At 36.5% G+C, this 27,123-nt stretch overlaps 1 protein-coding gene across 4 annotated transcripts in view; it reads right to left on the bottom strand.

Moving 5' to 3' along the window:
- Positions 1-1,734: 1,734 nt before the first annotated feature.
- GPBP1 (GC-rich promoter binding protein 1) overlaps positions 1,735-27,123 on the bottom strand; it is a 71,856-nt gene continuing 46,467 nt past the window's right edge. For 2 of the 4 annotated variants that reach the window (XM_059061132.2, XM_067030996.1), the window contains exons 6-13: positions 26,170-26,236; positions 25,048-25,107; positions 16,883-17,067; positions 16,127-16,267; positions 14,631-14,798; positions 13,967-14,154; positions 9,927-10,029; positions 1,735-2,710 (exon numbers count right to left, since the gene is read on the bottom strand). In XM_059061132.2, the coding sequence (XP_058917115.1) occupies positions 2,552-2,710; positions 9,927-10,029; positions 13,967-14,154; positions 14,631-14,798; positions 16,127-16,267; positions 16,883-17,067; positions 25,048-25,107; positions 26,170-26,236 (1,071 nt within the window). In that variant the 3' untranslated portion in view covers positions 1,735-2,551. The remainder of the gene's footprint in view (positions 2,711-9,926; positions 10,030-13,966; positions 14,155-14,630; positions 14,799-16,126; positions 16,268-16,882; positions 17,068-25,047; positions 25,108-26,169; positions 26,237-27,123) is intronic. The other 2 variants (XM_059061134.2, XM_067030997.1) reach the window with 1 other exon arrangement.

Here is a 27,123-nt window from a genome sequence, read left to right as displayed (position 1 = left end):
GACAGTAGTAAAAAGGAAGGATCACAAAGGAGGAAACACTAAAAAGCTTTTCAGCGTGACATATATTCACTACCTTAATTGCAGCAATGGTTTTACAAGTCAAAGGTTATCAAATTACATGCTTTAAATATGTAGTTTATGCCAATTTATACAATAAAGTGGTTGTAAAAAAGAATTTGCTGCAGAGAAACTGAGTTTGAAGCAATCAAAAGTAGTAAATTTTTTTTTTCAGGCCTCCATGTCCTGGGTTTGGCAATTTCACACTAGATGTACAATGTAACTAGTTTCTATACTACTTGTGGGCTCCCTTTCAAACAATACAATCCAAACTCTACCAGCTGCCCGTATTTCAACAGCAACTTAAAACTATGCTAAGCTTAAACCATTCTATCAAAATACATTTGTATGGCTCCACCCACGGAGTAGCCAAATTGGTTAAGGTTATAATGTGACACATAATCACACTGTTGTATCTTGCCACACTATAAACACATTCAATATGACAATGTGTGAATGCACAATAAACAAGTAATAAATGCTGATAAAGAGTTAAGGCAGGGCTTCCCTGGTGGCGCAGTGGTTGAGAGTCCCCCTGCCGATGCAGGGGACACGGATTCGTGCCCCGGTCCGGGAAGATCCCACATGCCGCGGAGCGGCTGGGTCCATGAGCCATGGCCGCTGAGCCTGCGCTCCGCAACGGGAGAGGTCACAACAGTGAGAAGCCCACGTACCGAGGAAAAAAAAAAGAGTTAAGGCCAAAAAAAAAAAAATTATCTTCATAGAAAGCAGAAAATGTCAGAAAATTTAAAATCCCAGAATCTTTTCTGAAAGCTATTTAGAATGTACATTAGATTTCAAATGTAAACCACATTTCTCAGATCCCTTCTAGCTTGTTAGCAAATACAATTTGCATCTGATAGATTTTATTAACCCATAAACGAAATAGTGACATCTCAGAGTCCCAAAAACATTCAATATACGATACTGACAGCGCTTTGTGAAAGCATACTTTCAGGTTCTCTTGTGGCTAAACGCTACATTTTACTTTAAGTGATTGGACTAACTTGTGGCATATATATACTAAAAGCTGATTTTAAATAATAACTTTGATATATTTAATACTTTGTTACCACTCTAAGCCACCCTCCATAAGTTTTGTGGGGTTGAAACTGTGTTTCGTTTAAATTTCCCCAACACCACCAGTCTCAGTGTGAACCAAAAAAATCTGGCTTCTGGTGGAAGCTGGGGAACTTGGGTAGGATTACTGAAATGGAAACTGCAAAAACACTGAAGCCTTCTGAGAAAACAACTTAAAAATCTTGAGGATTACCTCAATCAGACATAAAACCTAAAACATTTCTGCTCTAAGATTATGCTCTTTACAATCAGAATATATTTAAACATGGGAGTGGGATGGAGGAAGCTAAAGCAAATGTGGATAAACAAAATCAGAAAAATTAAAAATACAAAAAAAAAAGCAAAATTACTCTTCCAGTGAGCAGTAAACAGAAATGATTCTAAAATTAATGTGCAAATGAAAAATAAAGTGGTTAACTTGCATTTAATAAACTTGTTAAGCAGTTGATAATAAAAAAAGCTATTTTCCATAGCTTGTTTTCTCTAACCTCAGCAGGTAATCACCATCTTTAATAAAGTTTAACTTTGTTTTAATAAGTGAATAAACCACATTATGTTTACAGACCAATACCTTTAACACTACAGAGAACGACAATATTCTGAAAATCCAGTTTATTTTTCATGTTGTGGACAGATCCAGTCAGTGTGATCAGTTTTTCTGCATGTGTAATAATTTTATCAAAATAAGTTTTCCCACAAGACTCTTTTCCATCAACTCTGAAAATCCTGGTCTGACAACATACCCAAATAAAGCTCTTGAAAATCACCTCTTAAAATTTGGAAGAAAATGTGGCAAGTCTTTCCTGTAACATTTACTGAACTACAAATGGCTAAAGAGCAATTTATGTTTTAAAAGGTGACTAGTACAATAGTTGAGTTCAGGAAATTAATGTTTTAGTGCACTTTGCTCCAGTTTTAGCCAACATGCTACATTGTCCTTTTTTTTGCAGGGGGGAGGGGGGAGGAGCCGCACGAAGTGGACTTGAGGATTTCCACTGTACGAAAAAGATATGACTCTGCAAGCAAAACAGTGTAAGCTGCCTTTTTTCTTAAGACCTGGACATTTTAAGACAGAAGCTTTGCAAAACATTACACAATTTTTTTATTATTAAATGAGAAAATCTCATTTGTTACATCGTCACATTGCTAGTCAGAGAAATGCTGCAGTGATGAAGAAAGTCAATGTTGGATCAACCAAAGTCCTCATTTCTACAACATTCATTTAACAAAGAAATAATGTTCAACACAGCCCAACACAACATTCTTGGTTTTCTTCATATTGAAGCTCCCCAAAAAAATCATCTTCTAATGGGGTATTTTACTACATAAATTATAGTTCTTCATTTTTACAATTCACCCCAAACTGTATGAGAGATGTATCACACTAAAATTTCTAAAGCTGTTAGGAAATCCTTCACACATCGTCGTCATCTGATGTGTCACTGCTACTTGTCTCTGTGTCATCATTCTCAATAGTGGGTTTGAAAGTGCTGTTTTTCCACGGTCCAAACTTGAAGTCACAAATCAGGCCATTTTTCAAAATACCATTTTTCCTCAGACCGTTCTTCTGTAACTAAAATGTCAATAAAAATAAATTGAATAAATAAACTATCCTCCAAGAGTTACTACAAATTAAGAATGCTCTAATAATCAAATGTACCCATGAATGCAATAAAGGTAATAAAACTCCATAGATTATGATATCATTTTTGAAAAACTAGTTAGATATAGGTAATTGATCCAACCAATATAACAAAGTATTTCCTATGAATAAATCACTACCTTTGGGAGAACTGCATTTATCACTTACCAAACCACTATTAACATGTATATGTATATGGTGTACAGTACTAGTCTAGTGAAAAGATTTTGGATCCAGACAGGGTAGATGTGAATTCTAAGTCTGTAACTTGTTAAGGAATTAACCTTCCCAAATTTTCATTTCCTTAATGGAAACTAATAAATACCTTCAGGTGCTGCCTACAATATAATCAGCAACCATTAAGCTACAGCTGTTATTTTTATTATTCTAACCTAACTAGGCTATTAACATACCCCACAATCCGCTTTATTCATACTCTGCAGAATAACCAGAATACAAAGTACTCCAGTAAGTAAGGAGTATTCAAATAAGGTAAGTACAAGGTAACAAAATCAAACAGAGGCCTTAGTTTAACCACAGAGATTAAGATATTGAAAAAAATAAGTTATTTCTGAAAATCAGAACTGAAGGGTTAGTATGGTAAGTATGGTATAAGTAAGAAAAATGTCTGAGACTCTGGTAATTTTTATCAAAATGAGAAATATAAATTTCTGTAAGACCAAATCCAGTTATATAATAAGTTAATATTTAGAACTATCTATAGGTGTCATAGTCTACAGGGCTTTTTTAAGTCATAAGGATTAGGATAAGATCCAAACCCAAAGGGCAACCTACATCATAACTAATTTTGCTACAGACCTTGATAACTACAAATAACAAGTCTAGAGTCTTATTAGCTCTCAATTTTCCTTTTTCCCTCCCTATTTAGCTACCTCCCTTTACTCTGAACAAATGACCTCACCACCATCTTTACTAAGAAAAACAAAAGCCATGTTCTCAGTGTTCTCAGTCTCTGGCATTCTCAGCCACTGTGATGGTTACAAATACACCTCATCTCTCTTTTAAAGGTACACCTTTCTAACCCCTCAAAGTTCTATCCTTGCTTCACATGATTTATCACCCAGTGCCACCTAATCTTTCCACAGCTTAAAATCAACTGTGGACAATTATGATAAAAACCAAACCTGATCTTTATCTCTGATTTCTCTAAATACCTGCACCCTCCCCACCCTCCCCCCATCCCCCTGGGGGAAATACATACATATACACACACACACACACACTCTCTCTCTCTCTCTCATCTATTTTACATATACATGTATTTATGTAAAATGCATAGAATTACATATACATACATATGTGTATATATATATAAATATATATATATATAGTCTCCTAAAATCAGCTCCTCCTTCTCCATTCCTGTCTATAATAATGATATAATTATCAGTTCATAGGTTGAAATTTCAAAATCCTGCTGATTCTATTTCCGATCTCAGTCTTATCAAGACCCTGTTTTACTGTCATTACTCTACTTCAGGCCCTAATTTATCCCTTCCCTAATTATTACAATATATTCCCAACTAACCATCCTGATCCTACTCTTCCCAATTACACTTCCAATATAGACCTTACACTATACCTATACTTCCACATGTACAAATGGTTTCACATACCTAAAAACACCTCAAAAGGTTTCCTATAATAAAACACAATCTATACTCCTGACATGGCATACAAATTCCTTAATATGACCACAATGTGTTTTTTCAACCTTATATCAGTTATAGGCACAGGCTATGAAGTCAGCCAGACTTGGGCTCAAGTTCCAACTCTACTAATGATACACTGTACTACTGACCTAGAGAAAGTTACCCAACCACTATGAGCCTAATTAAGTTTTGTCATCTACACAGCAGGAATAATGGTATTACCTACTTCATACAAATACTACAAAAATGCACTTAGCACAATTACCTAGAGGGCATTAAGAGCTCACATGACGTTACTCACAATTAGGGAGGCCACGTTAATTTATAATTCAAACTAGGGCACTTTTGAGAATGAGTAAACATGTGCCATTAATAAATACAGTGGGATTAACATGCATAAACTGGGACTCTCCAAGGCAAACTAGGACTTAGACTCACCCTACTTATTACTGTTATCAAGATCTTTCATTAAAATTTTTCTACCCAGGCTTCCCTGGTGGGACAGTGGTTGAGAGTCCGCCTGCCGATGTAGGGGACATGGGTTCATGCCCCGGTCTGGGAGGATCCCACATGCCGTGGAGCGGCTGGGCCCATTAGCCGTGGCTGGGCCTGCGCGCCCGGAGCCTGTGCTCCCGGAGCCTGTGCTCGCAACGGGAGAGGCCACAGCAGTGAGAGGCCCACGTACTGCAAAAAATATATATAAAAAATCTTTCTACCCCATGCTCCAGCCACTCTGAACCCCAGCATACCCTTAACTCTTACTTTTGCCTTTCTTCACTCCCGACACACCAGGAATGTCATTCCCTCATCTTACCTGACAAAGGCCAATTCAAACCCAACTCAATTATGCTTTTCCAGATCACTGCAACTGGCGATGACCTCTAGATTAATTAACTAATGTAAATTCTACTTGGGCAAAAATTATTGTGTTTTCCCAGCACTCTAGAATAGGACCTCAAGAAACATTTGATGATTCTGCATGACACTCTCTCTCTTTCCTGTCCTCACCTTAAATATTTTGAAAACTGCTGCCACATTCTGCTCTATATGGGAATCTACCTATCTTCATTAAACTGCAGCACTATGAAGGAGCTCATCTCTATAAACTCTAAAATCTTGGGCATAGTGAACACTTGATAAATGTTTGCAGAATTTGAAGAGAAGGCATTTAAACTCAGATTCTCAACTGTTACCAGATACAATATGAATACTTTTATAAACAGCATCAGGCCCTAATGGTTTTTTAGGCATCTAAATGTCAAATGACATGTCATCATTAACATAAATATACCCATGTCTTTATCTTTAGTTTTTTAAAAAATAGACATTATACTTACAGGCCATTTCTCTCCAACCCACAGTATACACAAATTTTTTATATCAGTTAATTATTTTATTATCAATAGGGTTTTATCTACCTGTCCCAGTCATAACAGGGTTTTAAGCCAATTATCTTGGTCAGGCAATATTATGTTTTCCTTGACTACTACCTTATGGTAATGATACTAAGTGGTTTTTCTTGATGCCTTTCTTCAGATTCAAAACAAATCCTTCAAAGAGATACACAAAATGGCAAACCCACACAATGGACTACTACTCACCAAACATGGGTGAGTTTCAAAAGCATGAAAGCAACCAGATCCAGGACTATAACAATATATGGTTCAATTAGTAAAACACTGTGTAACTTGGGAGATTGGGATTGACATATACACACTACTACATATAAAACAGATAACCAATAATGACCTACTATATAGCAAAGGGAATTCTTCTCAATATTCTGTAATGACCTATATGGGAAAAGAATCTAAAAGAGTGGATATACGTGTATGTATATAGCTTATTCACTTGCTGTAGAGCAGAAACTAACATAACATTGTAAATCAACTATACTCCAATAAAAATTAATGTAAAAAAACAGGTATTCAGGAAAAAAAATTGTGGAAAGGCAAAACTATAAGGACAGAAAGCAAATAATCAGTGTCTACCAGGGGCTGGAGCTGGGAGCGAAAGAACTAAATGCAAAGAGGGACAATGAGGAACTTCTGGGGATCGTAGTCATACAGCTATATACATTTGTCAAAATTCACCCAACTGTACACCTAATGTGAATTTTCTGTTTGTAAATTGGACAATATAATAAACATAACAAAAAAATCCTTCAGAAGTATTACCCATAATCAGCTTGTGAAAAATAACATGGTTCACTAACTTCCAAATAAAAAATTTACATTAACTGGGAAGAAATATGAAAGTGGAAAAGAAGTAAAATTATCTCTGCTTACAGACAACATGATCTTATATGTAAAAAACCTAAAAATTCTATTTAAAAACCTGTGAGAACTAACACACACAGCAAAGTAGTTGCAGGACATAAAACCAATACATAAAAATCAGCTGCATTTCTGTAACAATGAACAATCCAAAAAGTAAATTAAGAAAACAATTCTATTTATAATAGCATTAAAAAGAAAAAATATTTATTCCTAAGTATAAGGAATGAACTTAACCAAGGAGGCAAAAGACTTCTACACTGACAACTACAGAACACTGCTGAAAGAAATTTTAAAAACTGTTAACAAACATCCCATACTCACGGATTAGAAGACTTAGCATGTTAAGATGCAAATATTACCACAAACAATCTACAGATTCAATGTAATCCCTATCATATCTCACAGGTATTTTTTGTGGAAACAGAAAAATCCATCCTAAAACTCTTATAAAAGCTCAAGGGATCCCAGAATAGCCAAAACAGTCTTTTGAGAAGAAGAGCAAAGTTGGAAGTTTCATACTTGCTGATTTTAAAACATATTACAGAACTTCCCTGATGGCACAGTGGTTAAGAATCCGCCTGCCAATGCAGGGGACACGGGTTCAAGCCCTGGTCTGGGAAGATCTCACATGCTGCAGAGCAACTAAGCCTGTGCACCACAACTACTGAGCCTGCGCTCTAGAGCCTGCAAGCCACAACTGCTGAACCCACGCACCACAACTACTGAAGCCAGTGCACCTAGAGCCTGTGCTCCACAGCAAAAGAAGCCACCGCAATGAGAAGCCAGCGCACTCCAACAAAGAGTAGCCTACCCTCTAGCCACAACTAGAGAAAGCCCACGCACAGCAACAAAGACCCAATGCAGGCAAAAATAAACAAATTTATTTTTTTTAAAAAAAGAAAAGAAAAAGGTCCTGGCTTTCCCAGGGTCCTGAATTTAGCTGAACTCAACACTAAACATAGCCTCCTCCATCCTTTAAAAAAAACAAAACAAAACAAAACAAAGCTACAGAGCTGCAGCAATCCAAACAATGTGGCACTGGCATAAAAACAGAACTGAAGGGACTTCCCTGGTGGCGCAGTGGTTGAGAATCCACCTGCCAATGCAGGGGACACGGGTTCGAACCCTGGTCAGGGAAGATCCCACATGCCATGGAGCAACTAAACCTGTGCACCACAACTACTGAGCCTGCACTCTAGAGCCAGTGAGCCACAACTACTGAGCCCATGTACTGCAACTACTGAAGCCCGCACGCCTTGAACCCGTGCTCCACAAGAGAAGCCATCACAATGAGAAGCCCATGCACCGCAACGAAGAATAGCCCTGTTCACGGCAACTAGAGAAAGCCCGTGTGCAGCAACGAAGACCCAACACAGCCAAAATTTAAAATAAATAAATAAATTTAGAGGGAAAAAACCCTCCACAAAAACAGAACTGAAGACCAATAAATAGCAAGCCCAGAAACAAACCCTTGCATATACAAATGATTTTTAACAAGGGTGCCAAGACCATTCAATACAGAAAGCACAGTCTTTTTCAACAAATGGTGTTGGGAGAAAAATACGAGAAATGAGAGGGACGAGAGCACCACTGGAAGGAATGTAAAATGGTGTGGCTACTACAGAAAAACAGTAGGTCAGCTTCTCAAAAAGTTAACAGATAACCATGTGATGTAGCAATTCTACTTCTGGGTAAATACCTGAAAATTAAAAACAGGGACTCTACAGGTATCGATAGAGTCTACAGCTATCTATAGACTATCTATCTATCTATAGATATAGATGCTGCTGTGAACATGGGTGTATAGGTATCTATCTATAGACAGATATAGATAGATACAGATACCTATACACCCATGTTCACAGCAGCATTATTTACAATAGCCAAAGGTGGAAGCAATCCAAGTGTCCATCAATGAATGAACGGATAAACAAAATGTGGTGCATACACATATAATGGATTATTGTGTCTTAAAAAAAGGATATTCTGATTGACCCATGCTTCAACATTGATGAATCTCAAAGACATTCTGCTAAGTGAAATAAGGCAGTCACAAAAGGACAAATACTGCATGATTCTACTTATATGAGGTACCCAGACAAATTCAGAGAGACAGAAAGTAGAGTGGTGGTTTCCCAAGGCTGGGGGAGCAGAGAATGAAGTTATGGTTTAATGGGTACAGAGTTTCAGTTTTACAAAATGAAAAGAGCTCTGGAGGTGAGTGGTGGTAATGGCTGCATAACAATGTCAATGTACCTAATGTCACAGAACTGTACACTTAAAAATGGTTGAAATTGTAAATTTTGTTATGCGTATTTTGCCACAAATTTTTTAATTACAACGATTAAGTCTATTTTATTATGAAGTAAACGTAACTAATTTCCTCAAAAATTTCATTCAAAACATTTAAGAAGTGTTTTCAAGATTATAATATAAATTATAATATCTCCATATAGAAAATCAATTCTGCATGACCAGAAGTATTTTAAAAAACTATAATGGATTTGAAAAAGAAAAATCTCAACTCCCTGACACTCTACTGTACATTTTCTAAGGAATACTCTTTCAAAACGGCAACTATGAAGACATTAAAAAAAAAAAAAAAAAAAAGATGTCCTAGAATATAAAATAGTCCTGTGCCAAGAAAAGGATAAAAAAATGAAGCTAAGCCTTCCTGGTGGCGCAGTTGTTGGGGGTCCGCCTGCCGATGCAGGGGACGCAGGTTCGTGCCCTGGTCCGGGAGGGTCCCGCATGCCGCGGAGCGGCTGGGCCCGTAAGCCATGGCCGCTGGGCCTGTGCATCCAGGGCCTGTGCTCCACGGCGGGAGACGCCACAGTGGTAAGAGGCCCACATACCGCAAAAAAAAAAAAAAAACTGAAGCTACATTTGGCAAAGCTACTGTTGTTTTCTACTTCTTATCCCCAAGTCATTTTTAAATACCTGAAAAGTGACAAATCAGACATATTCTTTACACTAATTCCTAAGCACTGCAGATCCATGGATTTAAAGAAGTCAACATTGCAGACCTATTTAAAACAAAGGCAAATCTGACCTAGAGTGTGATGTTTAACAAATTCCTAAATAAAACTGTAAAACTTTCTTTCTCCCCACCCCCCAAAAATGCTTAGCTACATGTTGTTCTGATTAAGGAAGGGCAATTTTTAAAGTGAACTTACATGATTCAGCTCTTCTTACCTGTTCACTAATAACCTGGAATTCTCTCATTTCATCCTCAGTTAAGGGAGCACATGTTTCATCATTTTCACTGTCTTCTTGCCAGCCCATCTCCTTTAACAATCTGGAAAGGGGGGAAAGAATAAATTTAATTTAGAACTTAACCCAAGATAATTCCTTTTACACTGTGGGCAAGAAAACATGATCCATTTTATTGGGTTAGACAAAAGGTTCGTTCGGTTTTTTTCTGTAAGATGGCTCTAGTAATGCTTAGTTGTCTTTAACTTACTTTGAAACAATTCTGTTAGACTGTATTGTAACAGCTGTCATATTCAGCATGCATTTTAAAAAAAGCTTTCAAAATTGGTGAATTTTTGTGTAGCCATTTTAACAGTGAAGATGGAACAAAGAACATGTTTGGCATATTATGCTGTATTATTTCAAGAAAGATAAAAACGCAAATGAAAAGCACAAAAAGGTTTGTGCAGTGTATGGAGAAGGTGCCTGTGACTGATGGAACGTGTCAAAAGAGGTTTGCGAAGTGTCGTGCTGGAGATTTCTCGCTGGACGATGCTCCATGGTGAGGTAGACCAGTTGAAGTCGACAGCGATCCAATCGAGACATTAATTGAGAACAATCAACGTTATACCATGCGGGAGACAGCCCACATACTCAAAATATCTAAATCAAGCGCTGGAAATCATTTGCACCACCGTAGTTATGTTACTCGCTTTGATGTTTGGGTTCCACATAAGTTAAGAAGGAAAAAAAACCCTCTTGACCATATTTCCTCATGCGATTCTCTACTTAATTAACATAACGAAAACATTCCGTTTTTAAAACAAATTGTGACGGGCGATGAAAAGTGGGTACTGTACAGCAATGTGTAATGGAAGAGATCAGACAAGCAAAATGAACCACCAACAACCACACCAAACGCCAGTCTTCACCCAAAGAAGGTGACATTGTGTATTTGGTGGGACTGGAAGGACGTCCTCTATTATGAGCTCCTTCCGAAAAACCAAACAATTAATTCCAACAAGTACTGCTCCCAATTAGCCCAACTGAAAGCGGCACTCGACAAAAAGCATCCAGAATTAGTCAACAGAAAATGCATAATCTTCCATCAGGATAACGTAAGACCACGTGTTTCTTTGCTGACCAGGCAAAAACTGTTACAGCTTGGCTGGGAAGTTCTGATTCATTAGCCATATTCACCAGACACTGCAGCTTCAGATTTCCATTTATTTTGGTCTTTACAAAATTCTCTTAAGGGAAAAAATTTCAACTCCCTGGAAGACTAAAAGGTACCTGGAACAGTTCTTTGCTCAAAAGAGTGAAAGTTTTGTGAAGACGGACTTCCCTGGTGGCGCAGTGGTTAAGAATCTGCCTGCCAACACAGGGGACCCGGGTTTGAACCCTGGTCCAGGGAGATCCCACATGCCGTGGAGCAACTAAGCCGGTGCGCCACAACTACTGAGCCTGTGTTCTACAGCCCGTGAGCCACAACTACAGAGCTCACATGCCGCAACTACTGAAGCCCATGAACCTAGAGCCTGTGCTCCGCAACAAGAGAAGCCACCGCAATGAGAAGCCCACGCACCGCAATGAAGAGTAGCCCCCACTCGCCACAACTAGAGAAAAGCCCGGGTGCAGCAACAAAGACCCAATGACACAAAAATTAATTTAAAAAAAAAAAAAGAACAGATAAACAAGGTCCTACTGTATAGCACAGGGAACTATATTCAGTATCCTGTAATAAACTGTAATGAAAAAGAATCTGCATCAGTTTGCTGTACACCAAAAACTAACACATTGTAAATCAACTATACTTCAGTTAAAAAAAAAAAAGATTAACAGGGAATCAACCACTTTCTCTAGTTGGGCAAACAAGAATACTGTAGCCTTGACTGCTGCATCTGACTTAGAGCCTTTAAAGCTTCTGTTTCTTATATGGCCACATATCTTGTACTAGTCTGATTATACTTTTTTAAAAAAAAAACAACTTTATTGGAGTATAATTACTCTACATTGTTGTGTTAGCTTCTGCTGTATAACAAAGTGGATCAGCTTTATGTATACATATATCCCCAAATCCCCTCCCTCTTGCGTCTCCCTCCCACCCTCCCTATCCCACCCCTCTAGGTGGTCACAAAGCACGGAGCTGGTCTCCCTGTGCTATGCGGTTGCTTCCCACTAGCTATCTATTTCACATTTGGTAGTGTATATATGTCAGTGCCACTCTCACTTCGTCCCAGCTTACCCTTCTCCCTCCCTGTGTCCTCAAATCCATCCTCTACGTCTTAGTCTTTATTCCTGTCCTGCCCCTATGTTCTTCAGAGCCATTTTTTTTTAAGATTCCATAATTACATCCCTTAAACATACTCCTTTTTACACCTAATTCATCTTTCAAATTGAACCTGTCACATATTGGCTACTTTGTAGCCTTTACACATTTTCAAACAATCTCATAAAATAACAGTGCTCAGAGAATGGAAATAAAAGGTAACACTATACCCATATTTTATAGATGAAGAACCAGGATCTCTTAAGTAAAAACAATTTGCCTACTTGAGAGCAAAGAAAGGAGCAGAATTATGGTCTTTTGCCTCCTAAGTTAGTATACATTGCACCAAACTCTGCTGCCTCTGGACTAAAATGTCACAGTCACCATCACTGTTAATTACCATTTCTCACATTTAATCATTTAATGCTTTGTCTTCACTGTAACCTAGATGGCCTCCCTGTGGAATGGCACTTCCATTCTCAATGCCACCCAGTCCAGAGTCTACAGATCTAGACTGGTAAAAACAATCTCACACCTTTCACTAGATTCTTACTTTTTAAAAACTGAATCATAACTAAATAATAATGCAGATGGAACAAATTATTTCAAATGTTATGAAAAACAAGTATTCCTAACTGTCCATTCTCTCCTCTTTCCACTTCCCTCCAAGGGCTGTAACTGTTAACTGTTTCTAGAATAGCTTTCAAAACAAATATTCTGTATTTCCCTATTCCCCACAATTAGGAATATACCACAACAGTGATCTGCACTTTGCCTTTTCATTAGCATTTCTTCCCATTCTCTTTCAAATTATTACCAAATCACCCTGATACCATTTTCACAATTACTACCCTCCACTAAATATTTTCAATGGCTTCCCACTTCCTAAAGAACAAACTCCTTAACCTTAACACCATGACCACAAATTCAAATTCCTTACATAAGAAAAAGCACAGGACTAGAAGTTGAAGACCTGGGTCACAAATCCTACTCTCCACAAACCAGGTATAAGACACAGGCTAATTTGTTCACTTCCCTGAGCTATTTCTTCATCTGAAGCATTGAAAGAGCTTGAATAGACCTCTAAGGCCTCTGCCTTTTCAATTTATCTCTAATTCCATTAAGGACTCCACACTCCTGTCAAGATATTCTATTCACTAACCCTAAAACAAACTAGGTATGTATTCAACTCTAAACATCCTTTCATGCCCCTTTTTATTCCAAAATGACTACCCAGTACCCTTGCCCGTATTGTCTCACTCTTTAAGATTTAATTTGGGTTCCAATTAAAACTCTGACTGGTACTCAAGCCATAATGCTATCTACCCCCAAACTCCCTTGAGTTTCTCTGGCACTCATTTCTATTAATTCATTTAGTGCTTAGACAAGGTAACGACTACCCCACCCCTCTGATGTTGAAGCTATCCTCAACACCTTGACGACATACTGAAACTTGATAATAATAGTAATATATGTGCCTATTTCATATTTTGTATTTTTTAACAAAAAAACTGTCATCCTTGAGAACTGTATCACTGATGCCTAAGCTGTTAAATCAAGCAATATGAGTACTTAAACATGTATGTAACTTAAGAATCAGAAAGTTTACAGGGAGTTCCCTGGTGGCCTAATGGTTAGGATTCAGGCTTTCACTACCGTGGCCCAGGTTCAATCCCTGGTTTGGGAACTGCGATCAATGAAGCTGTTAAAAAATAAATCAATTTTCTATAATAAAAGCAAAATTCTGGGTAGAGACAAAAGTAAAAATACTAACCTGTGTTCTGCTTCAAGTGAACTAGAAAGAACATCAGTTTGTGGGAAGGTTGAAGACCGAATGATCTGCTGGGAAATTACCGAGGCATTGCCATTCTCTTGTGGAATTTCATTTTCATCAAAGTTTCGGTTTATATCCCTTTCTTGGTGAGTACTATTGCTGTTATGCAAATTAAATGAGTCGTCATCCTAATTTTTGAAGAGTTTAAAAAAAATGAGTTAGAGAATAGAATTGTTTAAAAAAACTTTAATAGATCCTGGTTAGATTTTCATTGATAAAACAACCGTAATGCTTATATAATCATTTAAGAAACAGTTTCATAAGATGTAAAACTAAGTTGTTTAGGGTACTAACAGCTTTCTGACTCATGTATTCACAACTATTCAATAAAGACAAAACTAAAAGGATAAATAAAGTTAGGCAAGATGGAGAAAACCAAAAACACAAACATGAACAGGAATTTTTTTAAATTTCATTTTTGCACAGGAACCACAGAGTAAGAAAAATCTATTTTAGAAATGAATTCATTATTTATGCAAATAGCTACCTAGCCTTGCTTTCAGAAATATGAAAATATTCAAAGATCCTAAATAAAGAATATTGGCCCACCTATTCCAATGACATGCTAATGTCAAACCAAGAATTACACTGCAAGTTCAATTACCTTTTCTGAGCCCGCATGGCTTTCATCTTCATGTTCCTCTTCTACTCTGTCCCTTTTCAATGCTTTCAAAAATTCACTCTTCTTATCAGTGCGCATACGTGTCAGTTTGGTTAGACGAGGCTGCTGATTAAGTTTGTCAACAGGTGAAGAGGAATTTGAGCGATTACACTAAGAAAAAAATTTAAAATGTTGATAAATGTAGACAGAGAACTAATATCAATATAAAGTTCACAACTACCATGACTTTCTATTTCACCTTCTTCCCAATACAAAATTGATTTTAAATTATATTTTAAACTCTGTTTTACACTATGACTGCCATTTTTATCTATCCCACTGAATGAGTAAACAAAAATTTTATCCCAGAAACAAGGTCTGATAATACCAAGAACTATGATTCTAAATTAGGACTTTAAATACTATTTTATAAATTGAATCCTGAAATTGCTTAAACATTTCTATAATTCAAAAAAAAAGCAGTTTTTAAAATTGTGTTCCACAGAGTTCTAAGGTTCAGTAACAGCTTCCCATATAAACTATTATAATTCTTTACACACAGGTACACATTGAGTTTAGCAGATAGGGTTTTATGAGGGAAAATTTTTGTGGAAGAGCAGGAGGGGACAGTAACAGAACATGTACTGGAGTCCTTTTTGTTTTGGATATTTTGACAGTGGAGTACAAAAGAAAAGAGAATGTTAGAATTCTGTGTCACAGGTATTTTAAGCCATGGGAATAAACCAAAATGCTTAATTGTCGTCAATAACGTCTGCAGACTATAATGAATTTAAGCCACAACAGACCAGCTGAGTGAGAATGCTGGTCCTTTCATCACAGCTCTAAAATTCTATGATTGAGAACTAGTATATGAGGGGTTATAATGTTCCACTATAGTACCCAGACCAATCTCAGTTATAACAATACAGTCACAAGTGCCTTTTGACCCTGAACTGGTCAGAGAAGTCCCTGATCTAGAAGTTTCAGAAAGCTGGCCAAATGAGAAAGAAATACATAAGCTACTTCAAGGTCAGTAAAATAATAATATGCACCTTTCCTTCTTCTTCCTCCTCTCTGCTCTCTCCTACTGTCCATCATCCCCAAAAGAAGATTATATAATAAAAATCCTTACTTTTAGTCAAGGTTCAATCAGACAGCATAGAGTAACTCTTTGGCAAAAGTCAAAATACCCGTTTTCATAATTCTTCTCTTAAAAATTACTCTTTCTGGTTGATAAGTATATGGGTGTTTCACTGTATGATTTTCTCTACATTTTAGGATATTTGGAAATTTTGTTAGAAATTTAAAAATTATCCCTACTTAAACTGCAAAAAAAGTTAGCAAATGGAGGGAAGTATCTGAATCAAGTTTTCTGAAAGAACTAAAATATCTCATTTTAATGCATTCATTTAATGCACCTATGCCTTTTGTTCACTGTTAATTAAATTACCATGATTAAGATACATTTCGCTCCTCAGGAGTAATTTTAAATGCCGTACCTCTTTCACTGAAGTTGTTGATGGACTAAAATTCTTGGCAGTTGATTTAAAAGTATTAAAGTTTCCGACACCATATGTAGACTCATGAGGGAAAGAAGTCCCAACTTTATTTTCTTTAGTTTGGCTTTTCCACTGTGTAGGCTAAAGAAAAACACACAAACAATGTGTATCTAAAACAGAGTATATAGAAGAGAGAGAAAACAAACTGAACACATAAAGATGACTAAATGTGGCTCATAAAAACAATTATTTTTGTATTATACCTTAATCATTTCTACATGGTTCTCTTCCATCTTTTTTTACAAATAAAATCAAAACCTGGTATTCAGATAAAACATCTAACTACATTGCTGTTTTTTCAAAGTTTTATAAACCTTAAGTTAGGTTTCTTTTGCCTAATACCAAGAAAAACACAAGTGACTGAGTTTCAAAAACCTAAAACTGAACACAAAGGACAGAGCATTTTATACATTATTAAGCAAATATATCAAAGATACATCTTGCAAAACAAGTATTTACAGATTTCATTTACTACTGACTACTAAAATAAGAAAACATATATGGACAAACACACAAGCCACTAACAGGACAATTAAAATCAATGACACACAGTGGGCCAACAATGCTTTCCACTTAGAAATCAGCAGCCCACCAATACTCCAACACTTCAACGTGAAATTTTTAACATTTTTTTCTGTCAAAGTAATTCAATTGATATCAACTTAAAACTTGCATGTTTAACAACTTAGAACTTACTTTTGTAGGTGGAGCAGCAGGTTTAGGGACTAAGCCTTTATAAACACTTGGACCAGTCCCATTCTTAACTGGCTGTGACTGAAGATTTCCTACTACTGGGAATCCGGATAGCTGTAAGTCTTTTGTATTACCTTTCTTAATGACCAGCATCCTTTGAGTTCTAGATTTAGGATTCGGGGGATATTCTGCATAAACAAAGCACGAGCAATAGTTACACAGTTTAAATTTTAGCATAAAATTAAACCACCAAAAGAATCGTATATTCCAAACTTGATTATATTTAAAAATAACAGCTGCTTCCTGAGTAAAATAATTAAGCTAAGTATGAACTATATTCCTGCTTGAGAAATAAAGCTAAAACAATCAAACAAATCATAGCAAGAATTGAGCAATGTCAAATAACAAAGATGAATTCAGCTAGATAGTTTCCTAGAATTGTTAACTATGACCCAGCCAAAATTAACTAACTCTAGCACACTTTTCATTAATTTTTTTAAATTACAAATTTCATCCTAATGGCTCTTAAGACTTGAAATATAAAATATATTATATTTTCCTCTTCTCCATTTTGAAAAGAGAATTTTCCTAATTCCTTCACTCTTTTTATCTCACTCATAAAGCTGTTACTAATTAGAAAGAAACTACAGTCCCTCTATTTCTAAATTCCTACTTAAGTTATGACTAATGAAGAGGGGAACTGTTTTCATAATACCAATTCATTCAAATATTTACTGGCCATCCAAACTACACTGAAGGCATTGTGCAAGTCGTAGGGGATCCAACTCAGTCCTGGCTTCTGAAGATAGTACTAGAAATAATAGTTGCTAACTGAAAGCTTTTCTCAGTACACCCACAGTTGCTAAAATATGAAAAATTACTCCTAGAGTTTAATCAATGTGTAATCAAACAGATGTTACAGTGAGCATATTCACAATTATGGCAGTGACGTATGTCTTTCTTCCCTTAGAAAAACTGTGAAAGCATCAGTTTCACAGTTGGAGAGTTTAGAAGAAAAGAATTAACTCAAAGAAAGAAATCGCAGAAAAACTAAATTAGCTTAAGATACGACTGAGATGGTGAGTAGCACAGATGTATATGATGATGCCCTGCATCAAACAAACCAAACTTCCTACTGGATTATCTCAAAAACTAAACTAAACAAGGACTCCTAGGGACATGGAGGGATTCTCGAAGTCCATCTGAAACTTCGAATTCTTCAAACTATAGACCTGATATGGTATATCATTTACTGTAATGCTAAAGGATTAAAGAACAAGGACCTGGCAATTCCTTGGCAGTCCAGTGGTTAGGACTCAGCACTTTCACTGCCAAGGCCCAGGTTCAATTCTTGGTCAGGGAACTAAGATACCGCAAGCCGTGTGGTGCGGCCAAAACAAACAAACAAACACAACAAGAACCTAAAGCAAAGTGAGAAAAGATTCATCTTTCTGAAAGTTAAACACTGAAAGTTTATCTAATAGGGCAAACACTCCAACTGCTCACATGCCTACAAAGGCCCAAGATATTAAGGCTAAGAAAGATATTTTCAGGCACATAAGGACACAAATTACATCACCAATATATAATTTTTCTTAAAACTAACACAATGAAGTCAAACCGAAAATGAAGAATAATGATCTCAAACAGAGGCCAATGAAGAATGCTAGAAACAGTGCTAAACAATTTGTTACAATTACTTCTGGTAAACAGATGGTTACAGCATAACTAAAATTCTTGAAATTAGCAATTCTTTAAAATATAAGAGAAAATCTTAACAGTATGGTACTCAAAATCTAAATTAAATGAAGCTCAGGAATCTGAAGAATGATTGACTGATGCTGGGAAATGCAAGTTAGTAAGAGTTTGCAAGGTCTGATCTCAGAGGAATTCAAGTGTTAAAAGCAGGGGGTGTTTCCATCAGTAGAGCACAATTAAGTAAGTTCAAACATGACTGATGAAGACTTCTATTCCAATATTACGAACTAAGCACACAAGTTTATCTTCTTTCTCTTCTAGATCCTTATGTTAAAATTACTGTAAAGGAGGAAAACAAATACAACAGTAAAGAAGAGGAGAAGGGGACTTCCCTGGTGGCACAGTGGTTAAGAAGCCAACTGCCTATGCAGGGGACACGGGTTCAATCCCTGTTCCGGGAAGATCCCACATGCCTCGGAGCAACTAAGCCCATGCGCCGCGACTACTGAAGCCCACACGCCTAGAGCCCGTGCTCTGCAACGAGAAGCCACCACAATGAGAAGCCCATGCACCGCAACAAAGAGTAGCCCCCCCGCTCGCGCAACTAGAGAAAGCAGCAACGAAGACCCAACGCAACCAAAAATAAATAAATAAATTTATTTTTAAAAATAGAACAGGAGAAGGTTCATCAGCAATGGATGACCTCAACACATATTTCTAGAGAGTGAAGTAAAGGAAAAAACTTCAGCTTCGAGTGTGTGCACAAAGGAACCCAACAGCTGAGGAGGGGGCTAATCTGCCATGTAGAATCCTAGATTGTAGAACTGGGACTTGGAAGTGCCATATAAGGCAGAAAACAGAAATGAAATCTCAGACAAAAATCAATCACCAAGAAAAGATCTTTACTAAAGTAAATCCTAAACAATGTATTGATACTTTAGGCAGAAGTAAAATGATCCCACATTGAAGGCTGAAGGTACAAGAAGAAAAAGAATATTTTTATACGTAAATCATCATTGATCAAAACTAGAAAACAGAAGAGAACAGATAAGCAAGCAGGCATTGTTTAAGCCTCAAAATAATTCCTAACTACCTTTCTACCTTTAGGAAAGTTCACCTTTCGTAAAACAGGATTTCTAGACATCTAAGAGCAAGAAATATTCTAACAGTTTCCTCAAAGAGGTCTTCAGTGCAAAGAATGAGAGAACATCCTATAAAGAAGAAGGGTGAAGCCGAAGAAATTAGTCATAGAAGAGAGGTAGTAAAGTAAAAGATGATAAAGGTACCTAAAAGATGATAGGGATTGGGAGGAAAGAGAAGCAGACATAGTGCTGATGTACTTACGAAGTATTCACAGTCAAATAGTACAGAGGTTAAGACCATGTGTTTTTGTGCCAGATTTATAGAATTGTAATACTTGCTCTAACCTCACTAGTTAATCTCTCATCTGTAAAATGAAAAACAGTTCCTGTCTCAGAGTTGCAGTGAAATGTTTTCTTTAAACCAAATACTAGAAAAAATGTCCAAAAGTCATATACAATCTCCACTATAATAGGTTTCCAATTGTATTTCAAATTAAAGGTGTCCTTTTTCAAGAATTTTAAACGTAAAATTTAAACCTAAAATCCACAAGTATGGAAGATGAGAAAAATTATAAAAGAAATCAACACCTTTAACAATGACTAACCTATATCCTATATAACTATGCTGAACATACTACATAAACCTGCCTGTTTAAAAACAAGAAAAGTGTTTAGTCTAATAGGCCAGAATGGTGGCCACCAGCAGTGGTGTTCACGTGGTAGAGTGTTCCCAAGTGTGTGTGCCACCAGTGTCTATGTCCCCAGGGTGAGCTGCAGCCTCTCCAGAGACTCTCCAAGACCAGCAGCTGCTGGTTATTGAACTGCTGGTTATCATGAGACTGACTGACCAAAATCGAGGACGTGGACTTCAGAGACCCTGCTTTTGATCAGGAGACACCCTATCTGGGAGCCTGAATTAATAAGAATGTGTTAAATATCAATACAAGAACAAACAAGCCAAAAAGAACGAATGGGGGCAGGGGGAGTATTGGAGGGAGGGGGAGGGGGAGGAGGGAAGAAGGAGGAGAGGGAGGGAAAGTTAGTTCTTGATGGTAATAATCATATATAAGTAATGGAAAAGGTGATGGCAGCACCAGTAACTTAAATTTGCCTCATTTATATTACTTATAAACTGGCTCATCTATTCATAGATTATCTCTACAAATTCTCCTCACACAAACCTTCTGAGTTAAAGTGTTGAATCTGTTGGATTCAAACAGTATCCAATGACGACTCCTACACTTTCTCCATTTACTTTATCAACTGGTAAACTACATGAAAAAGACCCAAATTGTTCATTGTTTTAAAGAGAAAATTTTTGTATTGATGAAAGACTTTAACACTTATAAACAAGAATTAGAAAGTAAGTGACTTTGGTGACTTCCTTCTATAAGTCATATGTGCTTATTATCAAGCTCATATAAACAGTTACTCTTATTCAAATTGCCTTCAAAATACCTAAAGGCAAATGTTTTGCATTTTCATATCATTATTTCCCTCTATCCTCACAGACAACTGTGATCTGATAATAACTGACTTTAAATATCCTTTTATTATCTTGTTATTTCACGCTCTCCCAGTATCTTTGAATGTTATAATTAGTTTTGTTCCTTTAAATCCAAAGCCAATGGTGGAGGGGAAAGGCTCAAGCCTTTGAAGAAAGATTAGAATTAAAATACTTCCATGTATAATATTGATACAAAGTAAGCTGGCCAGACGTTAAGTCAGAGCTGACATCTCAATTCCTCACCTTCTTTTCTGTCTTTAACTATACTCTCCATATAGTTGCCTTAGACATACATATATACATTCTGATTCAATCAGTTTTTACTTTTATTTTTCAATCTATCACTTAGGACACTCTTTTTTTGCCTTTTATTAAATCTACCAGAATCTCCCTCACTTATTGGACTTCAACATAATTAGCTAACATGTATTACACACCTGTGATATGACCAAGGATATGTATGACACAGCAGACAATTTAATATTAACAGTGCTTTTCCATTAGTGTTAGCATAGTGATCTTCCTCATTTCACAGACAAGAAAATTCACTCAGAGATTAAGTAATCTTCCCAAAGTTTAAATAATTAATAAGTAAAAGACCTAACATTAGGGCCCAGACCTATCTGATTCCAAAACCAATGCACTTAACAACTATATTATACTACTGGAGAAAATGGAAATTAAAATATTGCTAAATCAGATACTTCAAAATGTATACTATCTCCAACTAAAATACTAATAACAAGCCTGTACTGAATTGTCAAAATTAAGAGGCTTGTAAGTGTTCACTACTAAGTCAGGGGTCCGCCCTTGCCCTCACCATCACAGTGATGCCAGTTAATAATTTAATTTGCTCATCTTGACATAAGAGGCAACTCTAATGTGTGAATAAAAGCATATAGCCAAGGGAAGGATAAACAGTATTTTAGTTAAGTTTTCACACTAATTTGAAGAGGAAACTTAACCACATAAGACACAATAACATATAAATATCAAAAGCAAACAATCAGTACCACAGTAATTAAATCCAGTTGAACACTAATTTTAAAACAGAAAAATATTTTTAAGATTTTTATACAGATTGATGATGTTTGAATTTTGTTAGTTTTGAATTTTTTAATGTACAAATCTTGTTTTATAGTAGTATGAGAGTTTTAATCAAATGAGTTTCACTAACATAATTTATGTCAAAGCAGGAGTATGCTATTCTTTACCTTAACAAGGTCCCCATGTTACTCATATGAAAAAAGAGTAGGCTTAAGTAAATATATTTCTAAAACAAATACAACTTAAATGATGAATGCTACGTGTAACTCTGACCAAATAAAATTTACTTGTGTCAAGCTGTCTAATCAAACTATTAATTTTTCCTTCTTAACCTTGAACATGTGTTGCATTACCTTTTTCTTCTTGTTGTAATGTTAACAAATGTTTTCATATAAGAAAGACATTGAAGGAAAGTGTAGTCATATCAATATATAAATAATCTACCAATAGAATGCTTTTATACAAAGAAATTTGATAAAGATTATTCCCTTCTCTTAATCCTTTTACAAAGTCACTTTAAAAACTTCACTTGTTGGGCTTCTCTGGTGGTGCAGTGGTTGAGAGTCCGTCCGCCTGCCGATGCAGGGGACACAGGTTTGTGCCCCGGTCCGGGAAGATCCCACATGCCGCAGAGTGGCTGGGCCCATGAGCCATGGCTGCTGAGCCTGTGCGTCCGGAGCCTGTGCTCCACAACGGGAGAGGCCACAACAGTGAGAGGCCCGCAAAAAAAAAAAAAAAAACCACTTCACTTGTTTTCATGACCTAAACGCATTTAGTGCAATCATGTCACTCAACCTGTATGCTAGTGGTTAATACCATTAGAATTCTCTAGAAAACAACCCACCTTTAAGAACTGGTCACCAGGGACTTCCCTGGTACTACAGTGGTTAAGAAACCACCTGCTAACGCAGGGGACATGAGTTCGATCCCTGGTCAGGGAAGATCCCACATGCCACGGAGCAATTAAGCCCATGCACAACTACTGAGCCTATGCTTTAGACCCCACGAGGCACAGCTACTGAGCCCGTGCACCACAACTATTGGAGCCAGTGCGCCTAGAGCCCGTACATGAGAAGCCAGTGCAATGAGAAGCCCACGCCCCACAATGAAGAATAGCTCCCACTTGATGCAACTAGAGAAAACTAGTGTCCAGCAACGAAGACACAACACAGCGCCCCCCCCCAAAAGAGCTGGTCACCAATTTGCTTTGATTTAGAAGGCTAAAAAAATGAATACAGTTCTTGGGCTTCCCTGGTGGCGCAGTGGTTGAGAATCCGCCTGCCGATGCAGGAGACACGAGTTCGTGCCCTGGTCCAGGAAGATCCCACATGCCGCGGAGCAACTAAGCCCGTGAGCCATGGCCGCTGGGCCTGCGCGTCCGGAGCCTGTGCTCCGCAACGGGAGAGGCCACAACAGTGAGAGGCCCGCATACCGCAAAAAAAAAAAAAAAAAAAAAAAAAAAAGAATACAGTTCTTAAAGATGAGCCTTGATGCTCTGAAGTACTGTACCAAATATGAGGAAAAACTCAGGAATAAATTCATCAAATTCTCAAGGAATAAACACAAATATATATGCTGACCTGAAACAAGACTATGCTTAAGTTAATTACTAGTGACTGAAGTTTTTCACTATTTAGTATCTTAAGCCAAAATGTTAGGCTCTGCTAGTGATATGTTCCTGACATATTACGCCAACACAAATAGACAGCAGGACTTCTAAAAACACACAAATCAATTTGATAGTCACTAATGTCTCAAATTGCATACAAACACATCATTTTCTCTCTTTCTCACTACCCAAATCAGTCACCCACGTAACTTATTTTAAAATTGTTACAGGCACACTGAAGTGCCTTAAATTTCTGTTTAGTTTTAAATTATTAGGTATATGAGATAAATTAATGAGTAAATATTAATCTTACGCATCAAGCAGCAGTGATCCTTGTTAAGATCAAAACACTACAGAAATTAGATATAAACTGTAGGGTGTTTCCAATAAAGCTAATTAAGAAAATTAAACTTATATTTATAGTTTAAATAGCTTGACTACTTTCACTCAAAGTATTTTTTATTTAGGATATTATGTTTAGACTCTTGCAATTTTTGATCTACAAAAGGACAGTTTCAGGGACAAACTGGTGGTGTTTGTTTTTTAATATATATTACATTTCCGTTATTAAATTTTGACTTACCTGGAAGAAAGTAGCACTAGAAAAGTTCTACTGAAGTCCTTCCTAAAATTCTCTCATGTCTTCCTCAGGAACATAGCTATTTTAAATGTTACAATGGGGAAAACAATATTTGGGAACCCAGGGGATAAAGTAAGAAAGGAATAGTGAAGTGTGATACAATGAAAGTTTCATTGTATTCCTATGGGAAGTACTGGGAATTTAACAATTAATCAAGCCACAATTAACCATTTTTCTTTTTTCTAATGCAGACACACTTTTTAGTTTACCTAAGACACAGTAAAGAGTACATCTTCCTTTTAAACATCTTTTCAACTAGTGCCCCAAATCCTTAGACCAACCCTGAAACAGGAGAACCAAAATCTTTATATTAATACATTTTATTCTCAATATTTTCAAAGATGTATTTGCCTTTAAATCATTTCTAAAATTATTATATTAACCAAGGATCAGTACCAATAGTATCTATAGGTAGTTTTATATGACAAATGCTCACTAACATTCTTGATTTTTTATTTACTTTCATTTTAATCAAATCCAAATTATTCCTAATTTCTTAGAGATTTTCTTTAACACCTTCCAGGTGGTTCTATATTCTTATGCAATCAGCTGTTCCCAGAAAAACTGAATAATAAGGAAACATACCTAAGAGAGGAGCTTGGGAGATATTTTTGGTTGGGTATGTGTGTGTCTGGGCGTGTAGGCCTGGGGAGAGTGGCAGAAATACTAATTTGCAATACAGAAAAAACAATGCCATTCACATGGTTCTAACAAAAGTGTCTGACCACCCCCACCCCCACCCACAAGAAGCCCTTAAATTGGGAGATCAAAAGAAACAAAATAATTCCCCCAGCGTATCACCCCATAAATACAATAAAGAACAGCACAGGAAGTGGCAAAGTTTAAAATAATGCCTTTACTATTAGGACTAGTATGCTGTCATAAGCCACAATCCTTTTGTTTTGGTAAGTTGTTGATTTTCAATAGAAAACACAAATGAACATGTGTACAAGTTCCAAAGTGGACATCACCTCTGAATTTGGTATCAAATAATTAAATTTATTTTTCAGATATCAAATCTTCATATTTTAGTTTTTTCCATTATTTTAAACTTCACTTAAATCTCTAAAAAGCTAACTAAGTTGTACTATATGAGTGCAGTTTAATCCTCTGTAAGATGCTATCAAATTAAACTCTCAGCAGTTTTAAAGAAAAGGGAGTTATTACCAGAAAAATTAAGATCTGACAATCAAAAAAGCAAATAATTTCAAACAGACTAGTTCGGTAGGCAAAATTTATACAATTATTTTTTAATACTGTCTATGTATAACCATTTTCATAAGTAAAAAAATTAATTTTTTATATCACACTATGATTGATTAAAAGTACTTATCTTTCCAGTTAAGTTTTCAGCTTTGAAAAACTACAAATTAAGTTAAACTAAATTTTTTGTTTCGTTAGATTATCAGGCTGCTCTCAAAATGACTTTAAATTCATTACATTAACTTACGATCATTTTTTTCAAAATGCATATTTGAGTGTACTTAAAGGTCCTAACGTGTAAATCAACTATCCAAATCAAGATCTCCTCCTATCTGCAATATCTTGGTTTTTAAAAGGTAAGTGCTACTTTTTGTAGCTTAGCACATCAAAAATAGGTATTTAAAAGAGAAAGTTTAATTCTAGCCTATTTATTTTAAACAACACAAATGTGAAACCTAAAAATAACATTTTATATCCCTCAAAGATAGACCAAGAATTACTTACCCCATACACCTGCAGCTAAAGATTTATTCTGATTTGGTTCTCTCTCATACTCAGGATTTAAAGAAGGCTGAAAAAAAGTTGGAATAAAAAGAAAACAATACATGTTTAAACTGCTCACATTTAAGGAAAAAATCCTTTTAAAAGTAATCTCAGGGACTCCCCTGGTGGTCCAATGGCTAAGACTCCATGCTCCCAATGCAGGGGCCCAGGGTTCTATCCCTGGTCAGGGAACTAGATCCCACATGCTGCAACTAAAGATCCCGTGTGCCACAACTAAAGATCCCATGTGCAGCAGCTAAAACATGGCACAGCCAAATAAATAAATATTTTAAAAATTTAAAAGGGGGGGGGGCCTTTCCTGGTGGCGCAGTGGTTGAGAATCTGCCTGCCAATGCAGGGGACACAGGTTCGAGCCCTGGTCTAGGAAGATCCCACATGCCACAGAGCAACTAGGCCCGTGAGTCACAACTACTGAGCCTGCGCGTCTGGAGCCTGTGCTCCACAATGAGAAAGGCCACGATAGCGAGAGGACCACACACCACAATGAAGAGTGACCCCCCACTTGCCGCAACTAGAGGAAACCCTCGCACAGAAACAAAGACCCAACACAGCCAAAAATAAATAAATAAATTTAAAATTACTCAGTCAATTTAATTAATAAATAAATAAAGATAATCTCAAAGCTATACAGAAAAATCTGACATAATAACTCTTAACTACTAAACACTAATTATTCATAAATCTTACTTTCTGCTTATTCTGCTAACAATTAAAATGGTTACTATCTAAACTCACTCCAAGTTGAAGAAAACAAAGGAAGGGTCTTTAAATATTCTCCTCATCCCCAACTACGTGAGGAAAAAGTATGAATTTTTTAAAAAAGCAAATGTCTTTGCATCAATATGAGAAATCTTTCTTAGCATAAGGTCAAGAGCAGGGAAGAGGAAAATCAGA

Source organism: Kogia breviceps, chromosome 4, assembly GCF_026419965.1.
Source record: "Kogia breviceps isolate mKogBre1 chromosome 4, mKogBre1 haplotype 1, whole genome shotgun sequence".
Lineage (NCBI taxonomy): Eukaryota > Metazoa > Chordata > Mammalia > Artiodactyla > Physeteridae > Kogia > Kogia breviceps.
This window is presented reverse-complemented; position numbering and strand designations above follow the sequence as displayed.